The sequence below is a fragment of the Tursiops truncatus genome, chromosome 3 (genome assembly GCF_011762595.2).
Source record: "Tursiops truncatus isolate mTurTru1 chromosome 3, mTurTru1.mat.Y, whole genome shotgun sequence".
Lineage (NCBI taxonomy): Eukaryota > Metazoa > Chordata > Mammalia > Artiodactyla > Delphinidae > Tursiops > Tursiops truncatus.
The window spans coordinates 30,757,558-30,782,022 of NC_047036.1; the positions used below are offsets into that span (position 1 = coordinate 30,757,558).

At 39.8% G+C, this 24,465-nt stretch overlaps 1 protein-coding gene across 4 annotated transcripts in view; it reads left to right on the forward strand.

Moving 5' to 3' along the window:
* The window catches only part of WDR70 (WD repeat domain 70), a 310,180-nt gene that overhangs the window by 241,100 nt on the left and 44,615 nt on the right, over window positions 1-24,465 (forward strand). For 3 of the 4 annotated variants that reach the window (XM_073802066.1, XM_019930126.3, XM_073802065.1), the window contains 3 exons: window positions 16,564-16,663; window positions 19,383-19,467; window positions 20,940-21,078. The exons of the other annotated variant lie outside the window; for it this stretch is intronic. In XM_073802066.1, coding sequence (XP_073658167.1) covers window positions 16,564-16,663; window positions 19,383-19,467; window positions 20,940-21,078 — 324 coding nt within the window. The remainder of the gene's footprint in view (window positions 1-16,563; window positions 16,664-19,382; window positions 19,468-20,939; window positions 21,079-24,465) is intronic. 4 annotated transcript variants of the gene reach the window in all.

A 24,465-nucleotide genomic window follows, 5' to 3' on the forward strand; every position in this document is an offset into this window, starting at 1 on the left:
CCCAGGAGCGTGTGTGGTTCCTTTGCTTCCTCACTAGCTCTAAGTCCAACCTGATAAAACCCACAGGTTTTCAGGGTGCTACCATTCCAGATTTATGATATACATTTTCTTCTTGGCCCTCCTTGCCTTTGGTAATCTCTTCCTTTTTCCTGTCATCTCTGTCATTTCATCTCATCGGGTATTTTCAAACTTTCCCAGCTCTTCTCTGGCCCATTTTATAACCCCCTGCTCCCTAGTCAGTCAACTCCCCTCCTTAACATGGAAAAGTAAGGACACTAGGTTGGACTTCTGTCAGACTTTTCACCCTTATATGTATAAATGTGTCTCTGTGTTCAGACCTCCTTGGTCTCTCAGCCTCCTTCCTTGAAGTCTCCAAGGAAGAGGTCTTTCTCTTCTCGTTCCTCACTAATCCTTCCACCTGTGCACTTGATCACATTCTTCCTGCTTCCTCTGAGACTTAATTCTATCAGTTACTCCCTTTCCTGTGTTTTTATCCTTTTCATCCCTACTGGCTCCTAGAAAATATGCTCAAGCTTCTGCTTCTTATTTATGTGATTTAACAAAAGCCTTCTCCAACTCTTCCTTCTTTCATTGTCAGTTTTCTACCCAGAGTACCCGATATTTGCTGTGTCCACTTCACAGATTCACTGCAACTGCCCATATCAAAGTCACTGAATACAACTTAAATTGTTCTCAGACATACTCCTCCATCACTCAGCTGCAAGCCCCACCTGTTCTCACCTGGACCACTGCAGGTGTTTCTTAACTCTTCTCCCTGCCCTCAGTCTTCCCTTTTCCAGTTTATATTTCCCACTGCTGCAGGGCAATCTTTCAAAATACAGGTATGATCATATTACTCCTCTCTCCTTAAAACCCTTCAGAGGCTCAACATTGCCCATAGGTACAGATAAAAACTCCATAACACATATGAAGCCACTAATGATTTGACCTCCTGCTCTCCAGTCTTATGTTCTACTGATCCCTTCGTAGTACCACCTGTAGTTCCAAAAGCGATGTGCTGTTTCACACTTCTGAGCCTTTTATATTCTGAGCCCTCTAGGGGAGTAAAAAAATTTTTTTTTGTATTCCTAGTGACCTCCTCCTTAACCTTCTAAGAGAACAGTCAAGCATCCCCAGGCTTTACCTGATTTCTCTTTCCTCCACTTCCAACCGGTCACCATTATGCTATCATAGTAGAGTTAACCTTTATTTTGTGGGTTTACTATATAGTTTGTGGATACTGCCATTATTTATTGTATAACGCAGTGCGAATATTTGTCTTTATGTTTGTCTCCCTTTCTAGACAGATCTCCTGGAGAGAAAGGAGCCATTTTACTAATCTGTTGCTCACTTGCAACACTTAGCATAGTGCCTTGCACATGGCAAGGATGCCACAAATATTTGTAGAAAGAGTGAATAGGGGCTTCCCTGGTGGCGCAGTGGTTGAGAGTCCGCCTGCCGATGCAGGGGACACGGGTTTGTGCCCCGGTCCGGGAAGATCCCACGTGCCGTGGAGTGGCTGGGCCCGTGAGCCATGGCTGCTGAGCCTGCGTGTCCAGAGCCTGTGCTCCACAACGGGAGAGACCACAACAGTGAGAGGCCCGTGTACTGCAAAAAAAAAAAAAAAAAAAAGAGTGAATAAACAGTTGGACTACTTTCAGCAAATATTAATTGGGGCTTCTTCTATAGGCTTAGTGTTACACTTTTAAAGTTAGATAATAAGTTTCAGATTGTATGTCTTTGATATCACTGTACTTAATGCTGGCTGCTGTGTCACACAGTTTCAAAGAGATCTAGAGAGCAGGGAGGAGGATGTTTGTAGCTAGTGACTTAATACAGTAGTCTATGTGAATACTTACTAGATCTTGCCCTCATATTGTCATGGTGCACAGTACAAGCTCATCCATGCATTTCTTTCCTAACCAAACTGTACAAAGCTAGAGGAAAGACTTCATGAAATTTATCATTATTCTTCCTCTGGCTTCCAGTCTTCCTCTCCTCCATCTCCATGTAGATCTGATGATTTACTCCTCTGTTCATGACCCTTCAATTCTTTTGTTTCCATTTTTCTATATGTTAGTCACTTTCATAGCCTCCTGCTTTACCGAACTTAAGATCTTGTTCTTCGTTAGACTTCTTTCGAAAGTTTCCTGTCACCAGTAGAACTGTTCTACATTCCTTTTGTACCTGCAGCTGATAACACACACTATTCTCTGTTTCAAGCATATGGTTCCAGAGGATAAACATAACAACACGCTGGTGATGTTTATGTCAAGTGAGCCAGTCTTCTCCAAGCATCTGCTGCACAGGCGCAGAAACAGATAAGTGGTTTCAGCTATTGGCTGCCAGGGGGTTGCCACAACAAACCCAGCAAACAACCCCAAAAGTCCCCAAGAAGCATAAACTCACACTGCTGGAAAATCAAAATTAGTAAAGGACTGTGCCTTTTTGATTCTTGACCTTAGCTTTGTCCCCTGCGTCCCTATGTAGAGATTGGACTGCTTTCTGCAACAACTGGGCTGTGTATAGGAGGGTACATCTGAGATTCGCTCAGCTTTTGAAGGAAAGTATTTGAAATTTCTCTGCTCACTCAAAAGTTGCTTTGTCGTGGCGTTGGATTGTTCTCCCCTTGGAGGCTTAGTCTTTCGACTGACACTGGTAAGGTTGGCTCCAAGGAAACCCAGTATCCTCTCTGCCCTGGCGCCACTGGGCCGCCACCCTCTGCCCGCACCACTCCCTCCCCCTCCCCCTCCCTCCTGCACCGCCTCTCTAGCCCTCTCTTGAACTGGCTGCCAGAGTTCACAGACAGCTGGGCAGAGAGTGGCTAAATCTGCCCAGCTGCCCGGGAAGCTTGGCAGCCAGGCTGAGGGAAGGAAGCATCGGCTCTCTTTGAAGGTTGGCTGCCAGTGAATCTCAGGCAGCTGGACTTCAAAGGGGGGACCGCTGGGCTTTCCCTCCTGTCTAGGCAGGTCATTCCACGGCCCTGTGCTTCCGGTGTTGGCATAGTGGCTTTCAAGTTCCTCCTCAATTAAAGAGCTGAATTGAAAGCTGCACTTGTGTTCACATTTGTGTTTTTTTACGTGTTATAGACAGTCTAAGATCCTAACTCCTGTTACCCCAAGCTTAAGAGTAAAGATGGAGGAGAAAAGGTAACATCATACAAAGGGCAGCTAAGGAGATCCACAGCAGTTAGTAGGATTTCCTCATTGCTAGTTGTATCTTGTGTTATTTACCAAGTTTTAAATTACTTCAGGGACTCTTGGTGTGATCTTCTTGAGTAAAGGCTAATCAGCGTATGCTTATAGACTGAGTTGAGCTAGTGACCTGGAACCGGGTTTGGTCATGGACAGTGGTTTTATCTGTTTCCAGAAACTGGTGTAGTGCTCACCCACTAGCCCGTACTTCACTCCCTTGCTGCACTTTCCCACCTTTCGCCTTCAAATTGCCCTGGTGGTCGGGGAGAGGACTGGTTTAGTAAAGGAAAGAACAAGGGTGCTGCACAGATGCCAGGTCCACCTTAGTTGCAAATGAGGGCCAGAGTGGAGGGAGCCTGAAGTCAGAAGAGCCATGAGTGAGTATGAGTATAATGGTGGTTAAAAGTGCAGACCCTGGAGCCAGGCTGCTTGGGTTCAAATCCTGGCTCTGCCAGTTACTGACCGCATGATCTACCTTTCTGCCCCACCATGCCCTCCCTGGAAAATGGGGATATAATAGTGCTTACCTCATAAGGCTGTTGGAGGATTCAAGGGGTTAATACATACCGTGCACTTAAGGACAGTATCTAGCCCAGAGTAAATGCCCGGTAAATGTTAGCTAGCATTATCATATCCCAGATCCCATTGATCAGGACTAGAGGAGGTGAAAAAAATGACTGATTTGTGATTTTCTCTGCCCCTGCATGGATAAAAGGCTCCCTTAGATGGAATTTGTAATAGAATTTTTCTTTTCCAGAAATCCGTAGTAGTGTAAAAAAATGTATTATGTAGTCTGAAGGAGAAAAAAGTTACTTTATGTTATCCTTCTCTCTCCTTACACTGCCCTTCCTAGGAGTATAAGGAGATGCAATTCATTTAGAGCCATTACTATAATAATCTACACACATGCAAAAGAAGCCTGGTTTAAAACATGGCTGTAAATGTAAATATAAATGAATAAATAAATAAGAGGTGTTTTAGTAAAGAGTACAGTTTCTGGAGTTAGAATCAGGGTTTGAGTTTTTGCGCTGACAGTTTATTAGTCATATCTCTTTGGGTAAGTTACCTCACTAAGCCTCAGTTTTCTTGGTTGTAAAACGAGATAATAATGACATACACGACACTAGGCTTGTTTTAAGAATGAAATTAGAAAATGTTCTGTTTTACTGCGCTAAGTATCAGCATGTTCAATAAATGTACCTGTTGTTACTATTACTATTGCCGCCACCGTTAGTATTACAAGTTAAAAGTATTATGAATCACAAGGAAGCCTTCAGTTTATGCAAATGATTTTACAAATAGAGTGCCTTTCCCTAAGATTTTTGTCCTCTCTAGATCAGAGGTCAGCAAACTACGGGCCAAATCCAGCCTGCCACCTCTTTTTGTAAATAAAGTTTTGTTGGAACACAGCCTAATCCATTTGTTTATTGTCTATGGCTGCTTTCATACTATAACAGCAGAAGTGAAGAGTTGCAACAGAGACTTTATAGTCCTCAAAGCCTAAAATATTTACTCTCTGGACTTTTCCAGAAAAAATTTACTGATCTTTGCTCTAGATATATATTTCTCCAATTAAGGTCCAGCGAATGTTAATTCTATTAGTGTTAGTAAGTACTTTCTGAAAAGAAGAAGGAAAAAAAAAACTAGTTCCACAGTCAAATAAGCTTTGGAAATGTTAGAGAAGTTGATTTATTCTAGGACTACTGCTTAAAAGACTCTGGCTTTTAATATACTAATGTGCATTGTGAATCTTCAAGACAAGGCCATGGTATACAAATAAACTCTAGTTTCCCAGGCTTGCTTGGCTATAGAACGACCTGCACCCCTCCACCCCACCCCTGGATCTGATGATGTTACACAAAGCATCCTCTGGGAAATCCTGCTTTGGGGCTGTCTCTTTAGAAGCACTTTCTTCTTAAATCATTCCTCTTGGTGATTTCGGTGATATCCTCATTTAGAGACCTACAAAATATCATATGAGATTCTGTATTGCCTCATTTTTTTCCCCCAGTAAAATTATACTTTGCCTAAAATCACAATAGTAAAATATACCAGATATTTAAATGCTCTAATAAGATAATAATATTAATCCCCGTCTTTAAATGATTCTGTACGATGTCTCAAAGGTTAGAAATGGAGTCTCAAAGTCCAAAGTTTCATTTCGTGCCTTCTTGAAATTCTGAAAGCTTGGGTTTTCTGTAGGGCTTTAACGTTTTTTTGCATCCAGATTTCTGAAGCATAAATCTCGAGTGCCTAACTGGGATACCAGCTGATCTCAGCTCGGGTTTATAAGAAGGGAGATTAATGTGAAGGTAACTTGTGCCTTAGCCATAAGGGGTTTGTTTTATAGACTAAAGTAAACACCTTGAATTTCAAGTTGCAAGCACACGGGGAGCCAGAAGATTCCAGAGCAGTGGCATCATATTCTGCCTGTGACTCACACATCTCAGTGGCTGAGCTTTCTCCTGCAGCTGCAGCTTCCAGCTGGTCATCACACAGAGCCCTAGGTAGTCACACACTGCAGTCACCTGGTTTGAGATGACCAAACAAGCATGTAATTGCAACATTGTCGAGTTATGAATGAAGGCTGGGCTATATCTTTGCCAAATACAGTTGAAAAATAAATGCTAAGTCATAGGAGTTTTCTGAAATCATAGTGGTTGCAACAGTGAACCTGGACCAAGAGTGGAGAATCCTGCTGAAGAGTTCATCTCTGGTCATAAATGCTCATTCCCGCCTCCCCCCTCCCTCCCTCCCTCCCTGTCCCCGAGCCCCCCACCCCACCCCACCCCACCTTTCCCGTGAGCTTCCCCATTATGGCAGAGGCCAGTTCTTAGTCATTTGATGCCCTTTAAACCTGGCTTATACTTGATGCAGTAAATGTTTTATGAAAGAATAAGAGGTCTTAAGTGTTTCTTCTCCTTTCCCAACTTGTGAATCATTTCAAGAAAATTCCACATCATCTCTTCATTTATGTATCTGTGTTGTGGGTATAATGAGTCCTCAGTAAATGTGGTTGACATTGTAAATGTGGATCCTAAAAATTTTATTATCACACTTTTATTTTATGGGGGATGATGAATGGACTTTTCAGAAACCTTTGTCAGATGTCATTGTCTTTTGTCTTTAAATTATTTTTAAAAAATGAAGGGAGGGAGGGAGAGAGAAGAAAGGAATGAGGGAAGGAGAAAACATCTTGGCTGGAACATAATTATCTTTTTTAAAAAAGTTAGAAACTTGGAAACTGTCAACTTGCTATGAAATATGTTGTTTCTTGAAACATGCTCAAAAGTTCAGAGTTTCATTTGCTATATTTATTATGTTCATCTTTTAAGCACCATGATTATGTGATACATAACATATTATACTGTACTCTAAGACTCATTGGGGTTCTTAGAGTTCAGATGATGTGCCTGGGAAAGAAATAATCTGAAGCTGACCTACTTGAAAGAAAGGATCAGAAATGTGGGGAAAGAGCTCTCATTTCGTAACATAAAGAAAAGCAGTTTAAACACACAACCCTCCCTTCTGTGTCCTTCAAGAATGAGCTGTTTCCAAGCATTCACTTCTCTAATACTGTCTTCTGGAATCATTGTCTGAGTGTCAAAGAGTATATAAAAGAAATGGCTGCAACTAGTTGAAAACAGACTACAGCTACCTAGAGACAGTGGTTATCTGAAGCAAACCCAGCGAGGATTAAGAAACATTGCTAGAGAGAACTTTTGGTCTCACAGGCAGATGCAAAAAGGCAAGAGAGGAGCGTAATTATATAAAGTACAAGACCTGATAAAGTTGAATTAATTTTAATTATAGGGTTGCAGGACAGGTTTATGGTGGATATTATTTGGTAGAATGCTAAGGTAGGGGAGCGAGAATTAACCTTCTTAAAACGTTATCAATGCTTCTGTGGTATCGTCTGACTTACAATAATGACAAACTCTTATATAATGTTTACTATCTGCCAAGCACTGTTCACATCCTTCATGTGTTGCATTAGTTAACTTTTGCTGCATAACAAACTACCTTAGAACTTAGTAGCTTAAAACAACAAACATTAATTATTTCTCAAGATTCTCTGGGTCAGTGGGGCAGTATTTCTGGTCTGAACTGGCTTGGCTCATTTCTTCTGGGTGCTCTATTGCATCTGCAGTTAACTAACAGCTCAGTCAAGGCCAGATGGTCTAGAATGGCCTCACCCACATGTCAGGCTGTTGGCCAGATGTCAGCTGGTGCTATGGGGATGACTGGACACATGTTTCTGGTCATCCGGAGAGCATCTTGTGCTTTTTCACAAGGTGGCTAGGTTCCAAAAGCAGCAAGAGAGCAAGTCCCAACGTATATGCCTTTCCAGGTCTCTGCTTGTGTCTTATTTGCTCATGTCCTCTGTTAGAGTTCTCTGAGAAGCAGATGCTAAGATGTGTAGAAGATTTATTGCTAAAACTCCTGAAAGGGAAACGTGTGTGGGGAGCCAGAGGAGGCTAGAGAGTATCAGATGGTGATGCAGGTCTGACTCCTATGAAGGAAAGAGGGAAGGAATGAAGGAGGGTTGGCTAGGAAGAATCTCAGACTTCAGCACAGTTCTAAGAAAACTTTGGCCAGGCCAGTGGGAACTCCTTGAGCCTAAGTCAACCCAAGGCTTTATTAATCTGCTCTAGCTATGCTGCTGTCTCAGTTAGCATAGCAGCTATAATCAGGACTGCTACTTGATTAAGTCTGTAGTCAACAATCCCTTTGTGGAAGGACTAGGAGAAGAATTCTTGCCCCACTGAGTAGCACTGTCCTTCCTCTTAGGAACCTGGCTACCTCTATAGTCAATCAGTTCCTGATCTGAAAATCGAGTCAGGTATGGGAACAGAGCCAGGGATCATGACTTTTTATTGGGGTCACCACCCTCAGCTTCCTGCTCCTCCATTTATCTTTTTGGTTGTAGATACTAAGCAGTACCTTTGCTGTCTGCCCATCTCTTCTGCCCCTAGGAATGCCATGTTCTGTTAACCATCTCCACATTTTTCTGCACATCAAGCCCCCTTGGCTGCCTCTCTGATCTTGTCAGTCATTATGTTGCAGCCTCTTGGCTTCTAGCAATAAAGCACTGCAACTTAGCTTTTATTACTTTGGGCCTCATTATCCCCATGGATATTAATGGCCCAGCTCAGTGAGGTTAGCCCTGGGCTGCAGAGGAGACCTTGGTGAATGGTACTTCCTGGTGATGCTGAACTGAACTCCTTGGTGATGCTGGCTCCCTCTCACCTGTATATTCCTGGTGGCCTTGGTGAATGGTACTTCTTCTGGGCTCTCCCATGAAAAATAATATTCTGTATTTTCTGACTTGACACAATATATCCATCCCAGGATGCCCACTTCCCCCAGCCTTCTTATTCTCTTCTCTGTTGTCTGCCAGGACAATTGGGGTGTTTTTATTTTACTCAACATTGGCCATCACTTTTCCAGGCCTCTATAGCATCCTTGCAGCAGGTTTGCCCCATCCCCTGGGGACCTTGTACAAAAATGTGCCCCAAATCAATGAATCCTGCTGATGAAAGCCCCCTTGATTAAGGATCCTCAAAATCCAAACTCAAGGTACTTCATGGCTCCTGCCAGCAGCTGCGTCTCTTTTGGTGTGTAATCTCTTTACAGCCACTTCTCCTGCTGAATAATCCTGGGATTCGGCACTAGGTATTGACGTAGAAGCCAGAAGAGGAGGTAGGGGCATGTCCTAAGAGAAGTTACTGCTGCCTTGTGGGGGAGGAGCCGTTGTAGCATCTTCCAACCTAAAGGAATTGCTAGCTTTTACTAGGCAAGGGTGGGCCACCACCGTAGACTGTGAGGGTTCAGGGCCATCTGCAGATCTAGCATCTTATAGACATCCATCCAGATATCCTGTCCTTGTGTTTCAGAGTCTCAGGTTTTCCCAGCTAGAGCCCTGCCTTAGAATAATAGACATGCCTTGGCTGAGCATTTAGGTATCTCTGGAGCTCCATAAATCAAACTACCAGATCGCTTTTGCTGGTTGCTCAGCTGTGTCTGATCTTCCACTGCAGGAGATGAGGGCTTCTTTGAAAGCTACTAAAGGGCCCTCTGGCTCTTCCATTTAGTCTTTAACTGTTAATGGTGCTCAGTTTCTCATTGTCCCTCTGCAGGGATAATGACTTAGCGCTAACCAGCCAACACTATTGTCTTTGTAGGTATCTTCCTCCCATATATTTTTTTTTTTTCTTTTTTTTTTTTTTGCGGTACGCGGGCCTCTCACTGTTGTGGCCTCTCCCGTTGCGGAGCACAGGCTCCGGACGCGCAGGCTCAGCGGCCATGGCTCACGGGCCCAGCCGCTCTGCGGCATGTGGGATCCTCCCGGACCAGGGCATGAACCTGCGTCCCCTGTATCGGCAGGCGGACTCTCAACCACTGCGCCACCAGGGAAGCCCTTCCTCCCATATATTTTTAAATGCCTAAAGTGTTTTTCCCGCAAGGACAGTCCCCTGTACTAGGAAGTTTTCCCAGCTCACCTCCAGTGAAATCTGTAGCAATTGGACCGCAACCAAGTGCTCAAGTGTATCTGTGCTCCACAGTCCACTCAGGACAGTGTCTTCTTTACTCATGAAGGAGGCAGTCCTAGATTTTGATCTTAACACCTGTGCTGTTGGATCACACCAGGTGCCACTTGTGATAGTCTGGTTCCTCTGAGAAACAGACACCAAGATAGGGTTAAACATATAAGAGAATTCTTGGGGAAAGGCCTGTCAAGGGAATGGGGGTGAGGGAGCCTGAGAAGGCTGGAGAAGAGAGCATGATGTAGGCCATACCCCTAAGAAAGAGAAAGGAAAGAAAGGAGTGTTACATGTCCATCAGCTGATAAACGGGTAATAAAATGTGGTACATCCATACAATGGAGCATTACTTGACAATAAAAAGAAATGAAGTATTGAAGCATGCTACAACATAGATGAACCTCAGAAACATTATGCCAAGTGAAAGGAGCCAATTACAAAAGATAGCATATTGTATGGTTTCATTTATTTGAAATCTTCACATAGGCAAATCTAGAGAGACAGAAACTAGGTTAGTAGTTGCTTAGGGCTGACAGATTAGGGAAAAGAGGGAGTGATTGCTAATGTGTATGGGCTTTCTTTTGGGGGTGATCCTAATGTTCTAAAATTGACTGAGGTAATGATTGCTCAGTTCTCTGAAAATACTGAAAAACATAGAACTGCATACGTAAAGTGGACAGATTCCGTGGTGTGTGAATTATATCTCAATAAAACCGTCATATTAAAAGAAAAGAAAAAGAGGATTGTACAGAAAGAGTCTCAGACTGTAGCACAATGCCCAGAATGTTTCAGCCAGGCTAATTAGGAGTCCTTTCTCCCCCGTGCTCAGTCGTTGGTGAAGAGGAGCCCGTGGAAAGCCTGGCTTGTCACACAGGTAGTGAGAGTGCTAGTCATTATGCTTTACACAGTGGGAAGTCTGAGAGACACATTTTCTTGGCTACATGTCCTATAATCCCAAACAAGTCACCTGTCCATACCCAGACCCAAGGTGTAAAGAAATACATGCCACATATTGATGAAAAGAAAAGCAAAGTTGTATTGCAAAGGAGTGTGACACACTTGCATTACCTCATTAAATTCTCCTAGCAGTTTATGGAGTGGGTACTATTATTAATCTCGTTTAATAGATGGCATAGGGAAATTAGCCCAAGATGATAAGTGGTGAAGCCTGGATTTGAACTCACCAGTCTGATTCCACCCTTTGTGCTTTTTATCATTATGCCATATTTTCATACAGTATATTAATTTGATTATCACAGAATCTTTTACAGAGGTTTTATTGTCTAATTTCCTTTTATTAAAATGAAGCCTTCATGGGCATAGGAAATTGCAAAGTACCTTTCTATGACAGTTCCTATATTTTTGTGTACATTATTCTCATAATCCTTACTACAGATCTCCAAAATCAGAGGAACAGGAGGAAATTATATTCAGTCTGGACCTATATCTATTCTGTTTTTTAATCTTGGCATTTAAAAAAATCCTGGAATATTTTTAATCCTGGTATGGTAAGTAAACCTAACATGTGATTGAAAATATAGAATTGATTGGAATTGCTTGATTATAACGAAGCTTGAAAATAGATTCTTAATGAAAAAGAAAATTTATATCTATTTAGGGGGACCTAAGAGTAGATTTGAGAGGACAGTTAAATGTTAGTACACCTAGTTTGTTAGCCTAGCATTTGCTTCATCTTGCTCTCGGAGTTTGTGTTTCGGAAGCATAGTTGCATTTCAGCAATGTTCTGAGAGGAGGTGCCCACTATAGACTGAATAAATAAATGTGTGGCATTGACACAAGGCAGGGCGATAGTAGGTCAAATGCAGCTCAGTTTCATTGGGAGTTGGGGAAAAAGAGTAAGAGTGGGAAGATGTGTAGGGCATGTTACTTGAAAGATTAATAAACTGTGAAACAGAAAGATTAAGCATCCTGGCCAGGGTCAAACTAAATGTAATAAGCTGAAATTTTAGGTCAAGTTGGCTCGGCTCTAAAACCAGTATTCTTTCCACTAAATTTTCTCCTATTTTCAGCCCAGAAATTTATTTAAATTCTCGCTTTTTAAAAATAGTTTATTCCACTGTTTTATTGATTACAAAACATGTTTTGATCCTTTTGAGGGCTGTCTTTCCTCTTGCATTAATAGATACACACTAGAGCAATGGAAAGATATTGGGATCTAGCTAGCTGCTGGATGTAAACTCACTGACCTCTGTTACCACCATAGAATATTTAGATTATTTAGAATTACAGAAAGTGGTATATTTAAGACTTTGGGCTAGGCATCATATTTTTCTTTGAGAATTTGGCATACTTCCTTAGAGAGGAAAAACTAGAATTAGCATAGCCACAGAAGGCAGGACCAGGACTCATAAGTAGATGTTAGAAGGAGGGAGGCTTGGACCCAGTTTAAGAAAGGTGTTGCCAATTAGAGCCACCCAGACAAACGTACTGTTGTTGCTTGTGATGTAATGAGTTCTGTACTGCTGGAGGCTCTGTGACCATCTGCTGAGAAGGGACAGTTTGTACTGTATGAGCTCAGAGAGGGCCTTTAAAACTCTAGGTTTTTGTGCTTGCATTCCCCATCACTCTGAATATTTGACACTTGATGTTCTCCAAATCTAACATAAGGCACTCCTAAGAATAGGAAGCCTATATAAAGGAGTTAATAATCTCAACTTCCCTAAAGAATAATGTTCTTTGCCTAGGATGATTATAAAAGGAATTAAAGGAGAAGTTGCAGTTTTAGATCTCCCATATTATGCCAGAAGTGTTTTTCAGTCGGGTTGACTTTGTTTTCAAAATGTGAGGGTATTTTTCATCACAGACTGTCCAAATATTGATGTTTTATGCAAATTTAAGATCTCCTCTGGCTATCCATTTTATTTCATTGGAATAAACTTTTGTTACTGGTTAAAGTGAAGTTAATAATTGAAGAGCACACTTGACATAAAATCTCAGTCGAAGTGGAACTACCTGCTTGCTCTTGGGCTCGTGCGGAAGTGTACGTGATATGATTGCTTTGGATTCTGCAGCTTTTAAGGTTCTTTATCCCACCTGACTGGTACATGATATGTACATATCTATATATATGTGTGTGTATTTATATTTTAGAATATTGGTATTCATGATCTATTTTGCTCTATTAATAATAAAAAGTACATTTGATCAGTTAGTCGATCAGTTAGTCATCTAGTTCAAATCCATTTACTTTACAGAAGATAAAATTGTGATCTGGAGAGGCTAAGTAATTTGTCCTGAGTCATACTGCTAGTTTTTGACTGAACTAAGTCCAGATTTCATATCTCCTAGTCCTGGACCAGTGCTCTTTTTGCTATACCACATTACCTTACTGGTAATTCATGAAGTGATGGGTCTTCCTTCTGTTAAGATGTATATATGTATTTATTAGCATTAAAAATAAATAAAACATTTAAAACAAATAAATTAATTTCACTGAGAGGCCAAATGTAAGTATAGGACTTTCTGGTAAACTTTTACCACTGTAGTATCTTTCAAAAGCTTTATTTAGAGTTTAGGAGTTGATAAGTTGTTGAAATATAACTAAGTGGCATATTTTCCTTATTGAGATTAGTAGCGGAGTTCTGCTTTTCTGAGGAAAAAAAAAATATGTTCAATCTATTCTCCATGTGTCCAAGAATGATCTTTTAAAGATAAGCAAACCTAGTCACACTACTACTCCTCTGTGTAAAATCCTTTAGCAACTCCTTTTACCTTCAGGATAAAATTTAAGCCCTTAACATGGCCTACAAGCCGTGATCTGGGTCCTGCTTATGTCACCTCTCACCTGTCCTTTTCCTCTTAGACGTGATTAACTTCTTTTAGTTCTTGGAATCAACCAGCTCCTTTCCCTTCAGGCCTTCCAATATGCGTGTGTTGGTTTTCTATCGCTTAGTAACAGATTAGTACCGCAAATTTAGTGGCTTACAAAACCACCAGTTTATCATTTCACAATTTCTGTAGGTAAGAAGCCTGACATAGTATGGTTGGATTCTCTTCTTAGGGTTTTAGGGTTTCACCAGGCTACAGTCAAAGTACACTTGACCCTTGAACACGTGGGGAGGTGTGGGGTTAGGGGCACCAACACACACTCCTCTCGCCACCCTGCGAGCAGTTGAAAATCCACATATAACTTTACAGTCTGCCCTCCATATCCATGGTTCCACATTTGTGGATTCAACCAACCACAGATCATGTAGTACTGTACTATGTATTTATTGAAAAAAAATCTGTGCATAAGAGGACCTATGCAGTTAAAACCCATGTTCAGATCCCTGTTTCTTTGATACATCTTTTAAGTCTATAGTGGCATGTCAAACGCTTCTCATTCTTAAAATCTCTCTTCCTTTTCTGGCACGTCTCTATGGCTTCCTTCTCTGTCCTCAGCCAGGAGAAAGCTCTGCTTTTCTTTTTTTTGGCTGCGTTGGGTCTTCATTGCTGTGCGTGGGCTTTCTCTAGTTGCAGCGAGCAGGGGCTACTCTTCGTTGCGGTGCACCGGCTTCTCCTTGAGGTGGTTTCTCTTGTTGCGGAGCACAGGCTCTAGGCACCTGGGCTTGGTAGTTGCAGCACAGGGGCCCTAGAGCACGCAGGCTTCAGTAGTTGCTGAGCGTGGGCTCAGCATCTGTGGCATGCAGCCTCAGTAGCTGTGGCTCGCGGGCTCTAAAGCACAGGCTCAGTAGTTGTGGCGCCTGGGCTTAGCTGCTCCACGGCATGTGGGATCTTCTCGGACCAGGGCTCGAACCCATGTCCCTGCATTGGCAGGCGGGTTCTTAACCACTGAGCCACCAGGGAAGTCCCGAAAACTCTGCTTTTAAGGACTCATGTGACTCTTCAGTCCCACCTGGGTAATCCAGGACATAATCTCCCTATCGGCTAACTAATAACCTTCATTATACCTGCAAAGTCCCTTTTGCTAAGTAGAGTAACGTATTCATGGGCATAACACCAGCGATCGCAGAGGTCATGGGGTTCAAAATTCTGCTACCACAATGCAGTGAGTACCCTCTGACTGGAATAGCCTTTCTAGACCCTGCATCGTGCTCCTTCGTCTGCTAACTTTTACTTTATCCACTGCGTCTCTGGTTTCTTTTTGCCCCTCTTTTTTTCCCTCTCTTCTCATGCTCTGATTAAGAACCTCTCTTTAGTGCTCTCAAATTACTCTATACTTCCGCACTGTACCACTTGTCACTTTGTTTGCTTATCTGTGTCCTTTCAGGGGGACCGTCTGTCACCTCTGAGAAGAGAAGCCATGTTTATCTCGGCACATTTGTGTTTCCCTGCTAACCCATGTATCTGCCATACAGTTGATTCCTAATATAAAAAAAAAAAAGATGAATCAATGAATTATTTATATCCATGAAAAGAGGAAGCATGATTACTGTCTTTAATATAAATTTCTAAGACGGTCACATGGAGGAAGAGAGAAGACAGTTTTATTATTTATTTATTACCATTTAACCTTCTGAAAAATTATTTAAATTTAAATTGTGACAGTGGGACACAAGAATCATTAGAACTAACCTAGGAATGTAGTGAAAAGAAATCTGAGTGTAACAGTTCCGCAGAAGGCCAAGGAAGCTCTGGTCCTTATTAAAACAGAAGGTCCGAGTTAAGTGATGTATTTGAGAAGACAATTTTAACTCAGTATATACAGTTTTTTTTTTTTTTGAAGGCTTGCTTTTGTGAGGTAGTGTGTCCTCATTACTGGAAACTTTTTGGTGAAAGCTCAGTGATGGAGTGTTGGGGATATTATGGGGAGGCTAATGTACGTGAGCTCTGTTTTGTGATTCATTCTTTGTTATGGTTGCTGCAAATTGATGGAGATGGGTCATTTGTATTCCTATACCTGTGGCTGCCAGGAGAGACCTACATGCTGTCATCACTAGTAATGTCCCTGGCCATTCACTGTGTAATTATCCAGCCTGGTGGATCTGGGATAATTGACTCCCTAGTACTTTGGCCTGTTCTGGTTACTGAATCATAACTGGGTGGCAAGATGAGTGTAATAGAGTTACTTTTATAAGTCATTAACTGTTTAGAAGTGACATTGCAAGTAAAAAGACTAATAACATACATCCGTAGAGAGGGGGTATAGGGTAGTGTTTAACGGTAGGCTTTTTGGTTCAAACTCCTAGCTCGACCACTTACTAGCTCTGTGATTTTGGACAAGGTACTTAAGTCTCTGTGCTTAGTTTCCTAACCTGTAAAATGAAGATAATCTTCTAGAGTGAACGTGAGCACCACAGGCAAGTTAGTAAAAGAATATAGTGCCTAGGGTATGGTAAGCATTGTGTAACGGCTAGCTGTCGTCATCATCATCAACAACAACATTATCCTACAGGCACACTAAAGATAGTTCAAGACTTACAACCATGTGCACAGTGTCTGGCATATACTAGGAATACAGTGATATTTTTGAGTTAATAATATGTTCATTTGTCATTTTTATTTATATTTATTCTTTCAGATAACTGTAGGAAATGGTCCCCAAAACTTTATAAGTATAATGAGAAGAACTAAATGTGGTGCTAATCTTGTGTTGCTCAGAGCTTGCTAAGGCAGTCTGAAAAATATCTCCTACTAGAACTTAACCTTGTCTCTTCTTTTCACTTATTAAAGCAAATGGATGTTTTAAAAAGCCCTTTGAAATTTTTCCCAAAATAAAAAAACTATCATCAGGTGAAATTAATATTTTTCATGTAGCTATATATCATATTTTGGATGATAAAGTAAAATATTCTTGCCACAAAAATGTTCTCATCTGAATTCAGATGAGATGTTAACACTTTGCTTGTCTTTGCAAACAGGTTCATCCTAAATTCCACTATAAACAAGCTCATGACCCGGGCACAGATACTTCTTGCGTGACTTTTTCCTATGATGGTAATGTCCTTGCCTCTCGTGGAGGTAGGTTAGAAGCTTTCTTTTCAAAATGTTTCTATATATAAAATGATCGTATGTAACTCTAACAAATGTCACACTAATATCCTAGTGCTTAGTAAAGCTAGCTGTGCTTTTGTTAATGTACCTTTGCCAGTCTAGTTATTTTCATTAAAATGCATTTCCAACTTGGCAACATTATTTTATTAAAATTATCAAGTAAAATTTAGAAAATATGTACTTTTTTGCCTAAGTTTTCATTTTAGCTCCAAATTCCATCAGCATTTGGAGCCTGCAAGGATGACCATTGCCTCTACCTTATGGACTTTTGTAGATATTCTATATTCTTTCTATATCATTTTATAGTTCTGGGTCTGGTATTTCAAACTCTTCTATTTGCTGACCATTGATTTTTTTTCAGTTCAAACACTAATTCAGTTCAGTTAAAAAAATTTGTATACCTGGATGTTATTTTTTTTAAGAGCTATGTAATTCTGTGTGGTCGTATTGTAAGTTTACCTATCCACACTCATATGATTGAATACAGATTGTTTCTAACTTTTTGCTAAATCTTTCTCACGTGAATAAGTAGTATGCTGATAGAAGGAAATAATAAAATAGTGAGGGCAGCTTATGAACAAAGCATTAGGGGGAAGCATGGGGCGTGACTGAGGATCTTCCAATAGGCCCATTTGTGGGGAGAGAAAAGAATCAAGATAAGTAGGTTGGAGCCGTGTTACAGATAGCCTTAAATATCACATAAAGGATTTAGTCTTTATTCCACAGGCCAAATTAATCTAGCAACACTGAGTTTAGTCATTCATTCACTCACTTTACTGTATATTGAGCAACTGATCTGAGCTAAGGCTAAGCATTATGCTAGGTGCTTGGCATAAACTGTGGACATCATAGCAGGGTTCCTTTCCTGAAAGAATTTACAGCCTGATGTAGAGGGTATGGAAGTGAGGGGAACATAGAGTTGGCACAGCTCTCCCCTCAGTTTAACTGGTCCATGCCCGTTTACCCTTGGGAGCTCTATCCAGATTCTCCTTCTTCCAAGGAAGCCTTCTATTGATATATTATACCCAAACTACCCTCACATAATTTTAAAAATCAAATCACATGCACATGTATTTTCTATTTACGGTATACATGGCAAAGATGGATATGTATAAAATATATGTTTTGGTTCATCAATTCTAACCTGTTCTTTGAGTCCTAAGATGACTCTTAATTAAGGCTATGTACTATACTCTGTACTTACATCAGTGATTCTTACCCCAAGAATGTATCTGAATCCCCTGGGAAGATTTTCAAAATCACAAATCCTCCACTAGGAAATTCTCACATTCACTCTCACACCTCTAGAGTGGTATACCCCAATCTCCAAGGTAGAATGGGGAAAGAAGAGGGGAATAACAGAGGAGTGTACTTTGAAAATTCTTCCTGGAGGATTCTGAAATAGCCCAGCCCCACCCAGTTGGTTATTACTGCCTTAGAAGTATAGGATTAACTCCATTTCAGTCAAAGCCATTTTAGTGATAATTTTTACCTTCCCCTTCCATCCTATACTAGCTGTTGGGTAACATGTCGTCTACAGAACATGTATACTGTATTCCACCATTCTCCTTCCTGGGTGTATAGAGTATACCAGATGGAAGTCTCTCTGTTCAGCAGAGTCCCCAGAGTGTTGTAAGGTGCTCCTGCTAGCTCCAGAACCTGCCAGGTTAACTCAACTATTTAATACAGATTAATGTTTTCTTATTGTTTGAGGATTGTGGGGATGTGTAACCTTCTTTTAAAGACTAAAAGCAAAAAGGTTAGTCTTAACAAAGTTCTTCCAGTATAAGCAGGTCTCCAATCCAGCCAGTTGTGGATTAGAGCACCTGCCAAAAGTTGGGTTTCACAGTCAGGGTTGCTGGGGAGAGAATGGGGATTTTTATTGAATTCTCCACTCACCCCACTTGCATCTGGTACTGATTCCTTATTGGACCCAGGGGGTTGAGGCAGGTCTCAGCTGCGGACACTGGGGAAAAAGGACAGCAAAGATATTACTTATATGAGTTTTGGCTTTCATTGTGAACAGGAATTAGTTAGTAGCCCTATAGAAATACTTCAAAAGTGATTCTTTAAAGAATATTAATTATGCTTTAAATGGTTTGGAAAAGCTATACTCCCCAGCAAGGTGAAGAATGATATCCACAGACAGAGTTACACTGGAGGGAAAGGAATCACATTGGCTCACTCTCATTAATGTTAATGGATAGTTTCACCCACACACTGGTGGGAAAAAGAATCTGTTGTGAACTGAACTATTTTCAGTCCTGGTGGTTGCTAAATTAATATCTTCTTAAGAAGTCAAGTTATGCTCAGATATACCACAGGGAAACTACCATCTGCTCTAAAGTCACTTTTTAGAGAAGATTCTCCAGGGTTCCTTCTAGCCTACAGATGCTACATCAATCTGGAAAGTAATTTCTAGGAAGCTAGTTCATTATCATGTATCTTTCTACTGTTCTCACAACTACGGCTCTCAAACTCCCTAGTTAAAAAGTAAAATGTGTTATGTGCATCCCCTTCCCTCCTGCCTCCTTCCTTTCTCTCTCTCTCCCTCCCTCCCCCGCCTCCCTCTCTCCCTTCCTTTTCTTATAGTTATACACTAAGTTTTGCAAACTCTAAACTTGGGGCTGGTTCTTTTTTTGCAAAATTTACTTTCTCTTTTTTTCCTTTCTCATTCCTCTATCAGGTGATGATACATTAAAATTATGGGACATCCGACAGTTTAATAAGCCACTTTTTTCAGCCTCGGGTCTTCCCACCATGTTCCCAATGTAAGTAGCATATTTTTAATATTCGATAAGCACAAGAGAATGGACAAGTAATTTTTTCATCTTCATGTTAATTTATAGTATGTGTCTTACATTTTCTAGAAAAGGGACTTGAAGAGTGATTGAAATAGGTTTTTTGAAAGATGAATTTTTATTTTTCCTTTCATTTCGTACATTCTTCAGAATATAAAATTCTATTTTTGAAGTTGAAATCATGGCTGTTCATGTATTTGTGTGTGTGAATATATATATTGTATGCACACATAGGTCTTGGGGTAGTAAAAACATTTTAAAGGGTTGAATTGTTCTTTTAATAGTGTATAAATGACAGAGTAGGCCTGTCTTTTGTTTTCTTTTAAAATTTGAATCCTCCTACCATTAAAGCAATTCTTCATAGTTACTGAATATTATATGTCATTTTCTCAATTTTTTCTTATCATCATTTCAATCAGTAATTCGGTAACTGTCACTTATTCAAACTGTCTTGCTCTGGGTAGCTGAACACTGTTATCTGCATTCTACTGACTTGATAACTGAAGCTTTAAAGATTTTTCTGCAAACAGCTGAGGTTGGGATTTCATCTCTAAGTCCTACAATTGGTGCCTAAGCAAAAATGTCTATTTTGGTAGAAATAAAATTTCTCACCTGTATTAAATAAGGACCAACAAGGAGAGTGTGAAGGTAATGGAAGCAGCAAATGGAGGAAGCTGTATAATCTCAGAGCACTAACTCTGACACAGTCTATTGCCCATGGCATTTATCTGTTAAAACAAACAGATGGATAAACAAACATGAATTTATAGCCGATACGAATCTTTTGAGCCTTATGCCTGCTGCAGGTAATGCTAACTAGATAGCGTCTTTGGCTCATGTCTTAGATTATTCACAGTCAGGTGGCCAGACCTCTCATCACAAGAGCTGTTGAATCACAGCCATCAATTAGGTTCCAGCGGTACAAGCTGCTCCTCATTTCATGGTGCTTGACTTGACAAAACTCAAATTGTTTGAGAGGTGGTGCTGATAAAAATAGTTCCCAAACTGATCAAAATAATCACTACTTAGATGTAAGTCATACACTGTCTATTTGTGTATAGACAGGGTTAATGTCTATATTGAGTTTTTCCCACACGTTATTTACATTGAAAGATATTATAATGTATAGAAATTAGAGCACAGATTCTGGAGTCAGGCTGTCTAAGTTCGAATCCCAGCTGTACCACTTACTTTTGTGATCTTGGACAAGGTTTATTTAACCTCTTCCTGCCTCAGTTTCCTAATCAGTAAAATGGGGATAATAGTATCTACTTCATAGGATTATTGTGAGTATTAAGTGAATTAATATAAGTGCCTGACTTACTATAAACCCTATGTAAGAGTTGTCTCTTATTACAGTGAGGTTGTTTATATTTTAACTCATTATCACTGCACTGTTGTGGCATCATAAGCCTATACTTATAAACTCTTTTTGTCTGTAGGACTGACTGCTGTTTCAGTCCAGATGATAAACTCATAGTCACCGGTACGTCTGTTCAAAGGGGATGTGGCAGCGGCAAACTTGTTTTCTTTGAGCGCAGGACTTTCCAAAGGGTGTATGAAATAGACATCACAGATGCGGTATGTGTGTTCTTTCCTCCCAGCCTTGAGAATGAAGTGAAGTTTGCCTCTTAGCCATTTTTGGTTTTGGTTTTGAAACAGAACATAAGTTCTTGCCCTTACAGTACAGTGGTAGCTGCTTTTTTTCTCCAACACAGGAATTATTAGTACATTGCAGACTGGCTTATCTACACTTTTCCCTCCCCAACCCAATATTTCCTATAGGCCCACACTTTAGTCAGAATTTCAGCTGGGCCTGGGATGTTTACCCGCTCTGCCAACCAATTTAAGGAGAGAAGAAGCTGATCTTCATGTAACGTACAGAAAGGAGCTTCCCACAATGTGCATGTTTGTAAGGATTCAGGGATTATGGACAGAAGTGAAACGTTATGCCCTCAGAATGTGATGAAGTGTATCATTGTTTGAAAACTTTGACAGAATTCTCCTTGTTAGAGGTGTCATTAAGGTAAGACTCAGCTTCCACTGAGGTTAATATCTATTTAGTTATTAGAAGTTTAAAACATTTCAGATTTAACTTCCACATCTGAAAAACCCCCCTTTAGTTTTCTTTACATATTTATGTAAGCACTAAAACACCAGCATGCGTGCATTCATTCATTCATTCATTCATGTCTAGAGACTGGAGCCGTATGTAATACAATAATAGTGAAGATTCCCAGAGGAAAATCTGAGTTCCTTTAAAGTCTTTGAAAGTATGTATTAGTATTTAGATGGTAAGGCAAATCATTGTTATTTTTCGAGTATGAAACAGGCCAATTAATGTCTGTGCAAATTTTCTTTGGCTCATAGTCAAATCCTTTAGTAATATCCTGTATCTTAAACAGTGCTCTTATGTAGATTTCTCTGGTTGTTTCAGCTCTACGTAAACAGTTGAGACATATTATGTACTTAAATGATTCAGACAATTGAACAACTGTTTTTAAATCACCAGCAAAAAGCTCCTGTCTCTAATGTTTTAATGTTACTGTGGAGTCTTAAGTTGTAGGCACTAAATTTGAAACCATGGTATAGAGACAATGAACTAACAATGAGACTAATTCTAGATGAGTACTTTAAGTTTTATAGATTCTAATCTCATGACATAATTTGAAATGTGCCAACACTAATAATACTTTTTTGGGGGTGCATCCAGGAGCCAACTAAAACACTAGAATCAAAGAAAAACACTCTTGACTCTATCAACTTTAATCTCAAAAAATAAAATTATTATAATGGGTTGTTCCAGAAGTAAGCTGGTTTTGTTTTGTTTTGTTTTTAATGCCTCTCAACGACTATACATCTCAGTATTATACATCGTTGATGTATATACATCAACGACTATACATCTCAGTATCTCACAAACTCATGGGGTTGTGTTTTTAAATTATAATTTAAGTTGAAATGTAATTAAATTAAGGGATATAGAAGTATGATCGTACTTTTAAAGACATGTGGATGTCATAAGTGTACAGAACACACTGTTTGTTGTGTTGCTCTGAATTGCTTTTCTAACTAGATGTTTTTGTCCATGGCACTTACCACCATCTCATCTATTATATATTTGTTTGTTTTTGTCTGTCTGCTTCCACCAGGATGTACGCCCATGAGGGCAGAAACTTTGTCTGTTTTGTTCACTGCAATATCCCCAATGCTCAGAACAGTGCCTGGCACATAGAAGGTGCTTGTTTATTGAATGAGTGAATGGTATACTTGGGAAGTGCAAGTAATGCATACTGTAGAGCACAGGTGTGTCTTTGGAGAGTGAGGCAGGAGAGAAGTATCTAGAGATGGAAGGGTAAACTGACTTTGTATACCATAATAAAGTGACTTTATCTTATGGTTTTTTGTTTTTCGTTTTTTTTTTTTTTTTTAAACAAAGGAATGACATATTCAGATCCAGGTCTTAGACGTTGATTTTTATTGAAGTGTGAAGGTTAGAGTTACAAGACGTAGTATTTATTTGTATATGTATAATTTAGGAGACTGGGTCAGTGTTCCCTGCAATTAAAAGAAAACAAAAAAAGATAGCAGGTTTTAGAAGAAAGACAGCGAGTATGTTGTTGGTACATTGAACTTGAAGTACCTTTAGGACCTCTGGGTGGAGATGTTCAGTGGGCAGATGGGTAGATAACTTTGGTGCTTAGAAGAAAGAAGACACAGTTTTGGGAGGAGTATTTATAGTTCATAGTTGAAATGTTGGTTGCTGATTAGTTTGATCACGGAAAGGGCATGAAGGATGGAGAATATGAGCCCTAGGAAACCAGAGCATTTAAGGGATGAGCAAGTGAAGAGATACAAAGAAAAGAGTGAGGTCATTAAGGAAACAGAATTTATCATATTGAATTATCTTAGAAAAGTCAGAAAACTGATTTTGAGACCCATTTTAATAGATGGATGAAGAGAGAACTTCAAATAGGGACAAAACCACACACCTTAAAGTGGCCTTTTAAATCATTGATTTAGGATTTGTTTGTCTTTTTTTGGTTGTTAACATCAGACAGCATTGTTTTCTGTTTATATTGTAGAACGGTATGCTAAAGGGACTTTAAACTGCCCCTCTGATCCCTATTTTCTCAAGTTTTAAGTCTTCTTGGAATGTAGAAAAATAAACAAATTCATTCTTTGGGATGGATAAAGAGGGGGGACACTTTGCTAGAAGGGCCAAAAAACACCTCTTTTATTTAATTGTATTTTTGTTATGAAAAGCCAGGATTGTCATTTCTTTTGGAAACACCACACTCTGCTATAATAAGGTACTTACTGTATTGAGTTTTAATTTAGCTAAAAGGCAGCATCTCATATTCTTAATATCAACATTTAGTTGTTTGCTTGTTTGACTAGGCACAGGCAATGGTGCTGTTAGGTCTATCCTAAAGCCATTTACTTCAGTAAAGTATGATTGACTGCATTTTCCCACACCCTTTTCTAAAACTAAATAAATCCCTAGACAGTTATATTCTGGAATGCCAAGCTCAATATAGATAGGGAGCCAAACATTGTCTTCAGTTAGGGAATGTTAACAATCTATACAATTAATTTCCTAATAACTAAAAACTGTCCTACAATCTTCACAATAAATAGCTTTTTAAAATATAACAATTATATTTTCCATATTTAGTTTTGAAACAAACTTTAAAAATGGTTTTAATTGCACTCTCTGCATCGTCATATGCTCTGAAAATGTTTCTTTCTCTATTCAGTTTAGAGACTCTCAACGCTCTTTGCTAGGAGATGACAAGTGTTTAACATTTACTATTTTTACTGTGTGATGTTTGTACACATTTTACAATTCTGCTGAAATTATTTTTAGGTGTTTCCTTTTCCTAGTCCAATTTTGTTTCCTCAAGTTTAAAAAAAAATGCATATCCTCATTTATCATCTACTTCGTTGTAATTTGAATAATGTGCT